This window comes from Acomys russatus, chromosome 12 (assembly GCF_903995435.1).
Source record: "Acomys russatus chromosome 12, mAcoRus1.1, whole genome shotgun sequence".
NCBI lineage: Eukaryota > Metazoa > Chordata > Mammalia > Rodentia > Muridae > Acomys > Acomys russatus.
This window is the reverse complement of record NC_067148.1, coordinates 37,252,994-37,266,609: the sequence shown is the minus strand read 5'-3', so window position 1 is coordinate 37,266,609 and position 13,616 is coordinate 37,252,994. Positions and strand designations below refer to the sequence as shown.

General features: G+C 48.5%; 1 protein-coding gene across 2 annotated transcripts; it reads right to left on the bottom strand.

The window, feature by feature from the left end:
• Positions 1-1,787: 1,787 nt before the first annotated feature.
• C12H2orf72 (chromosome 12 C2orf72 homolog) lies at positions 1,788-9,080 on the bottom strand. Of its 2 annotated transcripts, none has more exons than XM_051154235.1 (3): positions 8,376-9,080; positions 5,779-5,880; positions 1,788-2,080 (listed from the first exon to the last, which is right to left on the bottom strand). In XM_051154235.1, exons 1-3 carry the CDS (start codon positions 8,983-8,985, stop codon positions 1,941-1,943), a joined length of 852 nt encoding a protein of 283 aa, XP_051010192.1. In that variant the 5' UTR covers positions 8,986-9,080; the 3' UTR covers positions 1,788-1,940. The 2 variants fall into 2 exon arrangements, with proteins under 2 accessions (XP_051010192.1, XP_051010191.1); XM_051154234.1 differs by having other exon boundaries at positions 5,779-5,883; positions 8,376-9,079.
• Between the last annotated feature and the right edge of the window lie 4,536 nt (positions 9,081-13,616).

Below are 13,616 nucleotides of genomic sequence, written 5' to 3'. Positions count from 1 at the left end.
GGTGACACACACCTTTAATTCCAGCACTTGAGAGGCAGAGGCAGGCGGATCATTGTGAGTTCGAGACCAGCCTAGTCTACAAAGTGAGTCTAGGACAGCCAGGGCTATTACACGGAGAAACTCTGTCTCGAAAAAATAAAAAACAAAACAAAACAACAAAAAAGTGTAATTTCCTAAGTTTCAAACATGGGTGACAAACACAAAAGATTTTTTTTTTAACCCCGTAACTTCTGTCTTAGACAGATTTCCAACTTAAATTTCTAGCCCCTTTCCTTGATCAAATAATAAAAGTCCAAGGGAATGATTACATAGGATTATGTAGGTCAACAAAAATATAGCGGCTTCAAATATACCACTCTCCCCATTTAAAAATCAAATCAAATCAAATTGATAATTTCTTTTTTTTTTTTGGAGACAGGGTCTCATGTGGCCCAGGCAGGCCTCCAATTCATATTGTACCTGAGAGGGAATTTGAACTTGTGATCCTCCTATCCCTGTATCCCAAGTACAGGGATTACAGGCATGTGCAACTCATCCAGTTTATGCAGTGGTGGGGAATCAAACTAGCATGCTAGGCGGTCCCTCTACTAAGTCAACTACGCCCCAGCCTTGAGTTCATTCTTGAATAAGAGATGCCAGCTGGGACCATTTCCCACGGGACAGCCTTGTGTCATTACAATGACGTCTGCTCCTGCCTCAGGCCAGGAAGATGTCATCCCTCTGCACTTCACACTCTCTCCTTGAGAGTGAGAGGGAATAGGATTAGACTGCGGATCACCAAGAGGAAACTGAGGCACGGAGCAGGGAGGGTCCTCCTCTCCCCTGGTACTGAAATTATGACTTAAAGGTATGCAGCTCCTCACGGGGAGCTATGCAGCGCACACATGTGGGTATCTGCAGAGTGGACCGCAGATGAATGCGTGGGTCTACCCACCTCCCTCTGACAATGCTTTTCTCACATCAGGGAAAACCAACAGGGGCCTTTGTCCTTCCAAAGAATGATTTCTCCAGAGGCAGGCGGGGACAAGACAGGTAATCCCTGGTTGCCTCTGAGTGAATAGATAGGCAAGGCTCCGTGGAAGACATTTACCCACTCTATGTGACTCACAGACTCAGAGAGAAGATTCTAGAACCTCCAGGATACTTGGGGTAGAATCTGAGATTTAGTACAAGTCAGGGGGCTGAGCACCCCAATACCCTGGCTTGCCTTTTGCTTGGTGCTATAGGTAGCACCCAGAAAACATTTTCAAAAAGGATCTGGCACAGTAGTCAGTGTCAATATGAGACAGAGGCTCTTTTTTTTTTTTTTTTCCTCACAGCATGCAAGGCACTTTGGGTCCTGGCCCTGCAACACACAAACCACCTTGGCTCTGGCCTGCTAGGCTTCCTCACAGCAGCTGTCAAGTCTTTATTTTGGCTTGTTCTGGGAGCCAAGGTCCCAGGAAACATAAAGGGATCTCTTCCCAGAATGACTGTCCTGTCCCATCGGCAGTCTGAGCAAGCCAATTATTTGTGGTTGGTCCGTCCTACACACACTGAGGTGCCCTCTAATTGCTCCCACACACGTTTCCAGTGTTGCCCGGAGGTGCAGTGTGGCTCCTGGTGGAAAGCCACCGGGCTGGCTCAGTCATTTGGGAAACAAGATCCAGAGACTGAGTGACAATGTATGCAAAATAGTGTAGTTACAATGTCTCCTTGGCTCAGAGAGATGAAGGCACAGAGAGACAAGATCATCCCACCACGATGACAGTGGAAAAAAAAAAAAAAAAAAAAAAAAACACTAAGTGTGGAGCAGGTCCCATAGGTCTTGTTGCTTTGCTGGCAAAAGTGAGGGTGGCATCCCCGAAGCAAGTGGGGTCTTTACAGTCAGTCAGCTTCTGCTGAGGTCAACACTGTGACCCTCCCGTGTTCAGGTGAGGGTCAGTCCAGGGGTCCAGCGTTCATCTTGTGCCCTCCGAGGGCTCAGGTGGCGTGTGGACAGCTCCATCCTGGGCTCTAGATCCATGTCCACGCTCTTCACAGTCTCCATTGGGAAATATGGCTGTCAGCGCAAGCTTCTCCTCTGAGACCTGGAGGTGTTCTGGAACATTCCAAAGTGAAAAGAGCAAGGTTATAAGTCAGTGTCCAAGCACTTAGAGGGAGGAAGCTGTCCCAAGACCTACTTCCAGAGCCAAAAATAAAAAAAGGGGGGGGGGGCGGTTGTTTGGTTCAGCAGGTAAAGGTTCTTGCTGCCAAATCCGACAAGCTAAGTTTGGTTCCCAGCACCCACATGGTGGAAGAAGAGAACCAACCCCCTCCGGTTGTGCACACCCTGGCGATTATGCACCAGAGATTCAAAAGGCCAAAAGAAATACAGATCTAAAGCAATTTTTACAAACTGGCACATGCCCTTTGACCCCAGCAAGGCCACTTTTAGGCGTGATCACGGTACGCCTGCTACCTTCTGGTTACCAGTCTAAGCATGAAACCAGCTCCCACTGGGCCAGCGGAGAGAAGGGAGAAGCCCCAGGTTCTTGAGGGGGTCCGTGAGCTCCTGGGTTGATGTTGACCAAGGCTGCAGCCAACCCCACTGTTTTTATGGGAGATAACGAGTTTCCTCACAGCTTATACTGGTTGAGTCTTGGCTGCCTCATGGGCAGCTGAAAGTTTTGCAACTGATCCTCAGACAGCATTCAGAGAAGGCACAAGCCAAACAACCTATGGCTTCCTATAAATGTGGGGGCTCTGCATTAAGAATGGGGTTAGGGCTGGAAGGCAGTAGGGGTGCAGCATTCTGAGGCAGAGGCAGGCGGAACTCAGAGTTGGAGGCCAGCCTAGTTTACAGTGAGAGCTTTAAGCTAGCCAGGGCTACACAGAGAAGCTCTGTCTCAAAAAACAAAAAACGAGAGAGAGAGAGAGAAAGAGAGAGAGACAGAGAGACAGAGAGAGACAGAGACACAGAGACACAGAGACAGAGACAGAGACAGAGACAGAGACAGAGACAGAGACAGAGTGTGTCAGAGGATGGGTTGGGAATGTAGCTCAGTTGGTAGACTGCTTGCCTAGCATGCGTAAGTCCTAGGTTCAGTAGTTCCCAACACCACATAAACTAGAGGTTGCCTGGCCTGTAGTCCCAGTACTTAGGAGATGAAGGCAAGAAGCTCAAGGTCATACTTGGAAACATTGTGACTTCAGGGACAACCCAGAATATACAAAACTCTATCTAAAATAACAAAACAACGTGTAGAAAATTGTCAAGGAATAAAGAATATTCTAAAACCAAAACCAAATAAAACATCAATAAAATGTTGTTGTGCATGTTGCTCAGAGTGAGGTTGTGGGTCTATCTCCCAGAATCATGACAGAAGTGTTTTGTTGAAAATAAAAGACATTGTGCTGTGGCACAAGCTTGTAATCCCAGCACTCAGGAAGGCAGAGGTAGGCAGGTCTCTGTGAGTTCAAGGCCAGCCTGGTCTACAAATCAAGACCAAAATAGTCAGGGCTGTTACAGAGAGAAACTCTGTCTCAACAACCCCCCTACCCTCGCGCGCACGTGTGCACACACACACACACAAAACAAAGAAAAAGAAATGAATACACTGTATAAAGTTCTTTAAACCACAAGGAGGAGGGAGGGAGGGAAGGAGAGAGGGAGAGAGAGAGAGGAGTTATAGATAAAATTAGGGAACCCATTATATAACCTGTAGGTTGCACTAACGTTTGCATTCTGATTTGATCTTACACTATAGTGTTTAGCTTCACTATGGGTCCTGTTTGTTTGTTTTTTTAGAGATATAATCTTTGGGGGAGATTGGGCAAAGCATACATTGGATCTCTCTATGCTGTTTTAAATTACATGTTCATCTACAGCTGTTATCCTTAAAAAGATGCTGATACAATGATTGCTTTAGGAAGACAGTCATGGTCTGCTATTGCTGAAGAAAATATTCCAAAATAATTTATATGTATGTAGATGAATATATCTTATATTTATCATGTATGTTACAAAGGTATGTACAGCCGCTTTCCTGCATCCATGAGCTCCTCGTCCTGATTCAATGAACCTCCGATCAAATATATTTGAAAACATTCTTTTTGTCTGTACTGAAAAAGAGAGAGATTTTCCTTGTCATTGTTGCCTAATAACACAGTACAGTGGGGGCTGGAGAGATGGCTCAGAATTTAAAAGTACCTGCCTGCTACTGCTGCAGAGGACTGGGTTCAGTTCCTAGTACCCACATCACTGTGTGGAAACACTGAATAACATTGTGTGTGTGTGTGTGTGTGCGCGCGCGTGTGTGTGCATGCGTGCGTGTGCGTGCGTGTGTGTGTGTGCGCGCGCGCGCGCGCGCGTGTGTGTGTGTGTGTGTGTGTGTGTGTGTGTGTGTGTGTGTGTGTATGTCGGTCAGAGGATGACTTATGGGTGTCAGTCCTCTCCTTTCACAATACGGACTCTGGGAATAAAACTTAGGTCTTCAGTCTTGGTGGCAAGCACCTATACCCACTGAGCCATCCTACCAGCTCAGTCTTCTGTCTTGTTTTGTTTTTTATTTTATTTATTTATTTATTTTTGATACAGAGTTTCTCTGTGTGGCTGTCCTGAACTCACTTTGTAGACCACGCTGGTCTCGAACTCACAACGATCCTCCTGTCCCTGCCTCTCTGAGTGCTGGGATTAAAGGTGTGTGCCACCACACCCTGCTGGGTTGTTTTTATTTTGGGTTTTTGAGACAGGGTTGCTCTGTGTAGCCTTGGCTGTCCTGGACTCTCTTTGTACACCAGGCTGGTCTCCCCAACTCACAGTGATCCACCTGCCTCTTCCTCCTAAGTGCTAAGTGTATGTTCTTTTAAGACACAGTGTATAGCAATTTATTAGGCAGTGAAAGACAGCTATTAGATCGGTGAATAGTCAGTTTTTAAAAAGGGACACAATAAACGCTTATTTCACATCAATGCTCATTATTTGTCCCCTACCTTTTTCTCACCTCCATTTACCAGCAAGATGGCGCCACCCTGAAAACCACTGTCCGAGAGTTGCCTCCTTTCTTATCTCACTGCCTTTATGGGTCCAAGTTACCCATTATCCCACCAGGGGCTGCTGTGGTCCCTTCTCCCTGGGATCTGCCTCTGATCTCTTTGTGTCTCCACAGGCTACCATCTTTCTGCTTATGTTTAAGATCCCTCACCTTTGAAGGGCATCCCGGCCCCCATGTGGCCCAGCTTGCCACTCCAAGGCCTTCTATTTCCAACTGCACCACAGCCCTGAGCACCCTTGAAGGTGCTTCCTTTTCTGAGTATGATATCTGCTGGCCACTTTCACTCAGGATACTCTTTGAGTCTTCCTCTGTCTGCCTATGAGAATCCATTTATCCCAGCTCAAATGCCATTAGCTTCTTTTTTTGTTTTGTTTGTTTGTTTTTCGAGACAGGGTTTCTTTGTGTGTATTGTTGGCTGTGCCGGATTCACTTTGTAGACCAGGCTGGCTTCGAACTCACAGAGATCCGCGTGCCTCTGCCTCCCTAGTGCTGGGATTACAGGCGTGTGTCACGGAGCCCAGCTGCCACTAGCCCCTTAACACTCCATGACTCCCTGGAGGATACTGGCCTGCCCCACTGGGTCAGGACTATCTCCTGACCCAGCCTGAGTCCTGCTTGGTGGGTTGGGGAACAGGCACCGCGAGAGCTCATGCTAAACTCAGGATGGAGAAAGTACTCCCTGGATGAAGTACTCCATGGATGTCTGTCCGCTGTCCGTAAGGTCTCAGTATTTAGTCAGGATCCAGGCAACCAAAGTGCTTACCTTGAGCTGGGCCTTGGGAGAAGGTGACATCACGGTTCTTCTTCTGGCTCCGGGGACCCCAGGAAAAGCAAGTCAGTAGCCCCGGTCTCTCCCAGGCACCTTCTGCTAGAAAGAGAGATTACAAATCCTCAGGGCAGAGGTCAGCTGGTGACTGCCTCACAAGACAAGAGCCTGTCCTCAGCAGCCCATGAGTCTCCACTGTCTTTTTTTTTCTTTTTTCTTTCTTTTTCTTTCTTTCTTTCTTTTTTTTTTTCAAGACAGGGTTTCTCCAAGTAGCTTTGGCTGTCCCGGATGCTCGAGTCTCGACTTTCTACTGCCTGGTTTCATGTTTGGTTATCTCACTTCAGCCTCACACATTGCTGAGTTATGTGCACATGCTGGGGAAACCATAGCGACATAAGGACATGAAATTAATCACAATTGCGTACCCCTAAAGAAAACACTCGCGGGGCAGTAACATCTCCTTCAGTTTCAGTTCAAACTCCCTCTTCTCTCTTTGCTTTCTTAACTCACTTCTTCATTTGTTTATTCATTCATTCATTCATTTGTTTTTGAGACAGGGTCTCAAAACTATGTAGCCCAGGATGGCCCTGAACTTTCCACCCTCCTGCCTCAACCTCCTGAATGCTGGGATTACAGGTATGCATCATCATGCCTTGCTTTAAACTATTTATGAACACCAATACATTAAATGTCTTTTTGTTTTGTTTTGAGACAGGGTCTTGTTGTGTAACCAGGATAGCTTAGAACTCACAGAGATCTGTCTGCCTCTGCCCACTGTGTACTGGAATTAAGGCATGGGTTACCATGCCTGACTTCCATAAAACATTGCAAAGGCCGAAAGGAAATGGACTCACGAGGAGTTATAATTAATTCATGGCCTTGGTTCATTAGTAAAAAAATGTTTTCCCTCAGTGTGTTGTTATAAAAGCAGGCAATACGTTGGTATAATAGAAGATGATGCATCTACAAAGGTCCCATTTTTCCAGAGTGTTAGTGTTTATTTCAAAACAAAGATTTAGTCACCCATCTTGGGTGCCAGGCAGGGTGTTAGTGAGTGGAAATACCAGGGTGGTTAAACCAACAAGAGAACGGTGACAAAACCATTTGGTCATTGCTGAGAGAGCCAAGGCCAAAGGCTCTGAAATGTCACTAGTCAATTTGCAAACCAAAGCGAGTGTGCAAGTTTTTCAGCCGGTTCCCTGAAAGAGGAAGTCCAGCTCTGAATGGGAGGTGGGGGTGGGGCTAGCGGCAGAAAGAAGAGGAAAGAGAAATTTGGCTTTCCAGGCCCGGGTCACAGCCATAGGCACCCAACCATGGCCAGAGTGAAGTGTGGAAAAGCCTAGGGCTAAGAGATGGAAGGCTTAGATAATTTTCTAGGTGTGAGCTCTTTAGTCTAGAGAGAATTTGTGTGAATTGCCTTCTTTCTCCCAAGGCCAGATAAGGAATCGGCTGAGCCGATATTATCAGAACACGTACATGGGCTACCTATTTCCCGCACCTTTTGGGATGTTCGAGGTTGTACAACCTCCATAGAAGAGAGGCTAGGAGATCCTCCAGTGAGAAACACACTTGCCAAGCCGGCAGGTGCAAGTAAACACTTGTAATATCAGATAATGTCTCCCTGATGCAAAAAGGTCAGGCATCCCTCGGTGGCCAGCTAATGCTGGATAGTAGATGCCCCTAATACCTGGCACAGCAGCCAGCCACTCATTAGCTCAGAAGCTTACTATAGTGAAGAGCCAAAGGGAAGGGAGTTGAGCGGTGCAAAGATCTCCCGGTGTCTGACCCAGCTCCAATTAAGGCCCACATTTTAATCCCAGTAATCTGCAGAATTCCTGTAAAACCCGCTGCCCTGGGACGTCTGACCCTTGTGTGATGGATCAGTTCCTGGCTGGGAGAAGCTCTTACACCTCCCTCTATACGTTACTACTTTACCACGAGAGTGTGGAGGGAAGAGGTGGCCCCGCCCCACACTTGGCAGAGGCAACCAGCGATCAGTGGCTACCAGGAATCACTGAGGTCACCATGGTCTCGGTCCCTCACGCCCTTCCTGACACCCACAACTCCCTGGCACCTATTCCGTGTCTCTGCTAAGAACTGCATCCGTCTTCCACCCTTCCACACTGAGCTTCCGGGACAACTTTGTCTGTACCGGTGTCCTAAAGCTCCAGCCACACCCCCGCCCCCACTCAGTTTTCCACCATCCCCCACGCACACCACCCAAACTTTTGCACCCCCGAGAGACGTTTCCGTCCTCTTTCCCTATGCCCAGTCTCCAACTCCTACATATTTTCAGAGCAGTTCAATCCTACTTCATACCCACTTCCTCACCAGTTGTACCCTAGCTCCTTGTCTCCCCCCTCCGCCCCCCCCTCGGTCTCACGTGCAGTCCTTCGGATCTGACCTGACCAACTTAACTTCTTGTCCAGGGCCTGCTCACCTTAGGCTGAGAGGCCTTGTGCTGGGGACCTCCTTGCTCAGGGCCTCAGTTTACCTCCGTGCACAGCAGAATTGTGTGGCCTAAAGGGGTTCAACCGATCTAAAAGGACTGGAGGCTTCCCCAAACGCCTAGCCCGACCCCCGCGCAACCTCACCTGGTCGTCCCGGCCCCGCAGCTTGCAGGGCCCTGCAGGCGGCCTCCTGGACAGCCAGGCTGGAGGCCGGGCAACCGGGATGGAAGGCGGCAGTCTGCACCGGGCCCCCGACCTGGCGGCCGAACACCGTGCGCAGCAGCGTCTCCAGCAGCTGCAGTCCCGGCGTCGCCGCGTCCTCCGCACCCGAGTCGGTCACCAGGACCCCTACCAGCGCAGCGCCCTCCCGCCTCCGGCCGCGCACGTCCCGCAGCATCTCTCGCAAGCGGCGCCGCGGCTCCCGGGCGGCCAGCGACGTGGCGCGGCACAGCACGAAGACGAGCTGCGAGCGGATGGCGCGCGTCGCCTTCGCTCCTGGAGCCCGGTGCGGCGCGGTGGCCGCCGCAGTGCCCTTGTTTTCGGCCTCTGCATAGCTCGACTTGCCCGGCGCGGGCTCGGGAGGGAATACGGTGCTGGCAAAGTCCCGCAGCAGCGTCCGGCTCTGCTCGCGGTCCCACAGCTCGCCTACCAGCAGCACCTGCCCTCGGCCACCCGCCGCCTCCACCAGCGCCTGGAAGGGCGGCTCCGCCGGGCTCGCGGGCCGCGGGGCCAGAGCCTCCAACTCGTTCTCCATGCTGGCCGCCGCCTCCTGCACCGGATCGGGAGCTCTGAGGCGGCCTCTGCGGACACGCCCCCAGGGCCGAGCTGCCCGGACCCCCTGCTCACAGGCAGCGCCCAGCGTGCTCCCATTCCAGACCACTAAATATCATTCATTCATTCATTCATTCATTCATTCATACCCCTTGTACATACTCATCCAGCACCTGTAGTAGGTGTAGGCTTTTAGAGGACCCGAGGGTGAGTGGACATGAGCAAGCTGACAGAAGTACCCTCTCGGGTAATATGGTTTCCTATCATCTATCTATCCCTCTATCTAAAAATATTTATTTATTTATTTATTTATTATTTTACGTGTCTGAGTAGTTTTGCTTGCATGTATGTGCATTGGTACCAGCGTCTGATCCCCTAGAACTAGAGTTGTGAGTGGTTACGGGCAATTCTATATGGATGCTGGGAAGCCAAGCCAGGTCCTCTGCGAAAGCAATAAGAGCTCTTTTTGTTTTGTTTTGTTTTTTGCTTTAGTTTTGTTTTCTTTTGGTTTTTTGGTTTTTTGGTTTTTTTGAGACAGAGTTTCTCTGTGTAACAGCTCTGGCTGTCCTGGATTCTGTTTGGCCTTGAACTCAGAAAGATCTCTCTGCCTCCTGAGTGCTGGGATTAAAGGCATGGGCCACCATGCCGGACAAAATAAGTACTTTTAAACAGTGAACATTCTCTCCAACCTCAGATTTTTTTTTCTTTTTTCCTAAGATACTATTTTACTATCCTAGCCTAGACTCTGGAGGTCCTTCAGTCTCAGGTTGGAGTACATGCCTGTACCACCATTCCTAGCTTCTGGAGCCGATATTTATTTAGGAGGAGTCCTACAGGACTTGGAGGTCAGGGTATAAGCTTTGGAGCTGAGATGGAGCTAAAGAATGAGTGAGAACACACCAGAGAAGGGAAACATGGCATCCTAGCTTCATTTCTGTCGCTGTGATAAAAAAATACCCTAACCACAAACAACTTAGCTCACAGTGCCTGGTTGCAACCCATTTCGGCAGGGAGGTCACAGTGCCAGGAGCTCCAGACAGCCGGCCGCATCACACCCACAGTCAAGAGCAGAGAGAAATGACTGCTCTTTTGTACAATCATACCAAGGTATGGTGTCACCCACTTTTAGGCTGGGTCTTTCCATGCCAATTAAGGTATACAAGATAATCCTGGCCACCCCCAAACTTGCTCACCTGCCAACTTGACCTAAACCACAGTCCCTTACTGAGACTCACTTCCTGGGTGAGTCTAGATTGTGTTGTTGACAATTAACCGCCACACAGGGCATACGTCCTCTACCCAGCTTCCTTTTCAATCTCCAACAGTTCTTCCAAATGGCTCAAGGGCACCATTTCCACAAATACTTGTTGAATCTGGGTGCTGCTTGATGTAATATGAGGCTGTTCTCCATGGGCCAGAATCTAGATTCTCAACCTGTGCGTCTCCCCACTCCCTTTTAGGATGTCAAAGACTCTTTCACAGGGACTGCCTAAGACCACCGGAAAACACAAATATTTACATGACAATTTATAACAATAGCAAGATTACAGTTATGAAGTAGCAACAAAAATAATTTTATGGTCTGGAAGGGTTTGCAGGTTGAAGGTTAAGATCTAGAGGTAGATGTGCAATGCTGGCATGCTCTGGTGTTGGGGTACATGTGTAGCTACATATATGTGTATCTATCCATGTCCGTGTGTCCTGTCTGTCCAAAAGCCAAGTCAGAAGCAGAAACACATTTCCTACCATTCTCATGGACCAGGAGAGCTTTGTCCAAAGGCACATTCTGTGAAATATTTTTCCTGTCTTGTGCAAAGGCAGTTGCCCCAAGGCATGTGTGGCTTTTACCGTGCACTCAAGAGGAGCTGGTGCAAAAGACTTTTACATGCTACTTAACATCAATTTAAGTTCAAATGGCCTTTGGGGTTTGTATCTAACCTCTTTACTTCCCCATCCATTCTCTTCATAGTCCTTGGCCCAAAGGCTGTTGGTGTGAAGACATCTTAATACCCAGCCCTGGCTCATCAAAAAAAACCCCAATCTTCTTTTTAAAATCCCTTGCTCCCTGCCCTCTGTAATTATGCTTCAGCGTCATGGAGGGTGATGTCCATAAAACGAATCTTGGGTATCTGCTGCATGCATGAAACAAAGGTGCTCAAGATGCAGCTCTTCCCTAAGTTTCCTTGTCTAATTGTTGTTTTACCAGTATTTGGAGGAAGGCACCATATTGCTTGTCTGGTTCCCATTGATAGGACTTTGGTCTTTGCTGACTGACTCTTGAATTCCCCCAGAAGGGTGCTGTGCTATTGAGAGCAGAGGCAGAGAGAGATGCATGCGGAGTGGGTTCCAGCACCAGGTCAGATATACAGTCACTTCATCTGTACAGACTGGGCATCTCCAGCTTCCACTGTGCCCAGTGCGGGGGAGCAGATGTGAGCGGGCAATCACACCTCCACAGAGGTGACAACTAGTGAGGGTGAGGGGGCAGGGACGATAGACAAGTAAACGCACAACAGACATCTGTAGTTGGTAATCTCTTGTGGAAAAAAAAAATAATGTTTAGCTGACAAGACGAGTTGGCAGCCCTGGTCTAACTGTACAACCCTGACATACTCCAGACGCAAGGGGGCAAGTGAATATTGACCATGACAAATTAATGTAAAAACAACAGAACTGCCCCCTCCCCCGCCCTGGCCACGCACACACACATGTCCTCTACCCAGGGAAATTAAAAGGGTTAGGTTAAGCAAACACCTCACACCTGCCCACCCTACCCTATTCCTACCTCCACCTCCACTGTGCTAAGTTAGAGACAGCACAGAGCTGTGCCATCCAGGAAAGGGCTTAGAAACAATACACAACAAAGACACTTTGTATCCTCTCCTCCCAGGGCACCCAGCTCCTGTGAAGAACAGTGGCTGGCTAGAGTGCTCAGGAGGCACTGAGGTGAATTGCTCTGGATATAGGGGAGGGGGGCACATGGGTGTGGCCAGGACCACATTATAATGCTGTAATGTTATTATAATGTGACGTTGTCAACTGAGCCTCCATTCCTTAAGCTTCCAGAAGTGGTGCAAGGTGATGTGCGCTTTAGTCTCCTGTAGGTGCAACAGTTGCTAACCTAAGCAGGGGCAACATGAACTCACAGGAAACAAGAGTGAGTTCTCTCTGTAGAGTCTAAAATAGAGCAGACTTACAGGGCATAGAAATTAAATTTCAGCTGGGTGGTGCCTTTAATTCCAGCACTCAGGAGGCAGAGGCAAGTAGATCACTGTGAGTTCGAGGCCACCCTGGTCTACAAAGCAAGTCCAGGACAGCCAAGGCTACACAGAGAAACCCTGTCTGTAAAGGCTAAAAACCAAAAAAAGAATGAAATTAAATTTCATCTGCATGCGAATACAACACCGTTAACAGTGACATACACACAATGAAAGTAAGTTTTCTGTTTTTGTTTTTGGCTTGTAGGTATTTGGAGATACACAGTAAGTGACTAATAGACTAGCTCTTTGGGGACTCAGTTTTTAAAACAGTGATTATTCTATTATCATACCACCAAAATGGCAGCTGAAGCTCCAGTCATCACATCTGCCTCTGAAGAGCTTGAGTGTAGTGCTGGAAGAAAGAACACAAACCAAGCCATCCATTAAGAGAACAGGACGGTGGTGGTATGGCCCAGTGGTAGAGTACCAGCATGTACAAAGGCCAGGAGACAGAGTCTAGGGGTATTCAGCTGCAGTGCGTGGTTGCTATAGCTATCCTTCCTTGTCAATTTGACTAGATTTCAAATCACCTAGGAGATACACCTCCGGGCAGGTCTACCAGGGTATGCACAGAGAGGTTTAAGTGAGCAAAGGCCTATCCTGAGCACAGGTGGGGACATGGACATGCATACATGCACCCACACACGCACACACGCACGGAGGCACGCACGGGCTAAGCTCCCAGACTGAATCAAAAGGGAAAAGGAGACCTGGAGCTAAACACCAATAATCGTTTCTTTGCTTCCTCCCTGGAAACAACAGTACCAGCTGCCTCAGGCTCCTGCCACCACAGCAGAGCTGCTGTTGCTGTCACATCTTCCTGGCTGTGAGGTACTACACCCCCAAACTGGGACCCAAAATAAACATTTTCTTCCTTAAGTTGGGTGGTTTTTTTTTTCTTTTGAGATTTATTTATTTATTATGTATACAATGTTCTGCCTGCATTCCAGAGGAGGGCACCGCCAGATCTCATTACAGATGGTTGGGAGCCACCATGTGGTTGCTGGGAATTGAACTCAGGACCACTGGAAGAGCAGCCAGGGCTCTTAACCGCTGAGCCCTTAAGTTGTTTTGTCAGGTAGTCTGTCATGGCAACTAGAAAGACAACTAATATGGGACAATGCTACTCAAAAGGAACCCAGGTGTGCCTGTGATGAACCTGACCTTGTGGTTTGTGGATCGCTGGGACTGATCAATGCACTAGAAGGGATGTAGAAGAATTTAGGGCTGTGTGCTAGAGAAGCCCCAGATGCTCTGAGCAAGCGTAGTGTCCCATTCTGGTGGGTAAGAAGAAGACCAGAACTCCATGGAGGCAGACAGAAAAGACCATATTAAAAAAGTACCACAGGGGAGC

What these genes read in the sequence shown, in the direction of transcription:
- C12H2orf72 (XM_051154234.1), bottom strand. Translation starts at nt 8,985, where the DNA reads ATGGAGAACGAGTTGGAGGCTCTGGCCCCGCGGCCCGCGAGCCCGGCG. An exon ending in TGCGGGGCCGGGACGACCAG is followed by an intron (nt 5,884 to 8,375) that starts GTGAGGTTGCGC and finishes CTCTCTTTCTAG; the next exon opens with CAGAAGGTGCCTGGGAGAGA. An exon ending in CTCCCAAGGCCCAGCTCAAG is followed by an intron (nt 2,081 to 5,778) that starts GTAAGCACTTTG and finishes GGAATGTTCCAG; the next exon opens with AACACCTCCAGGTCTCAGAG.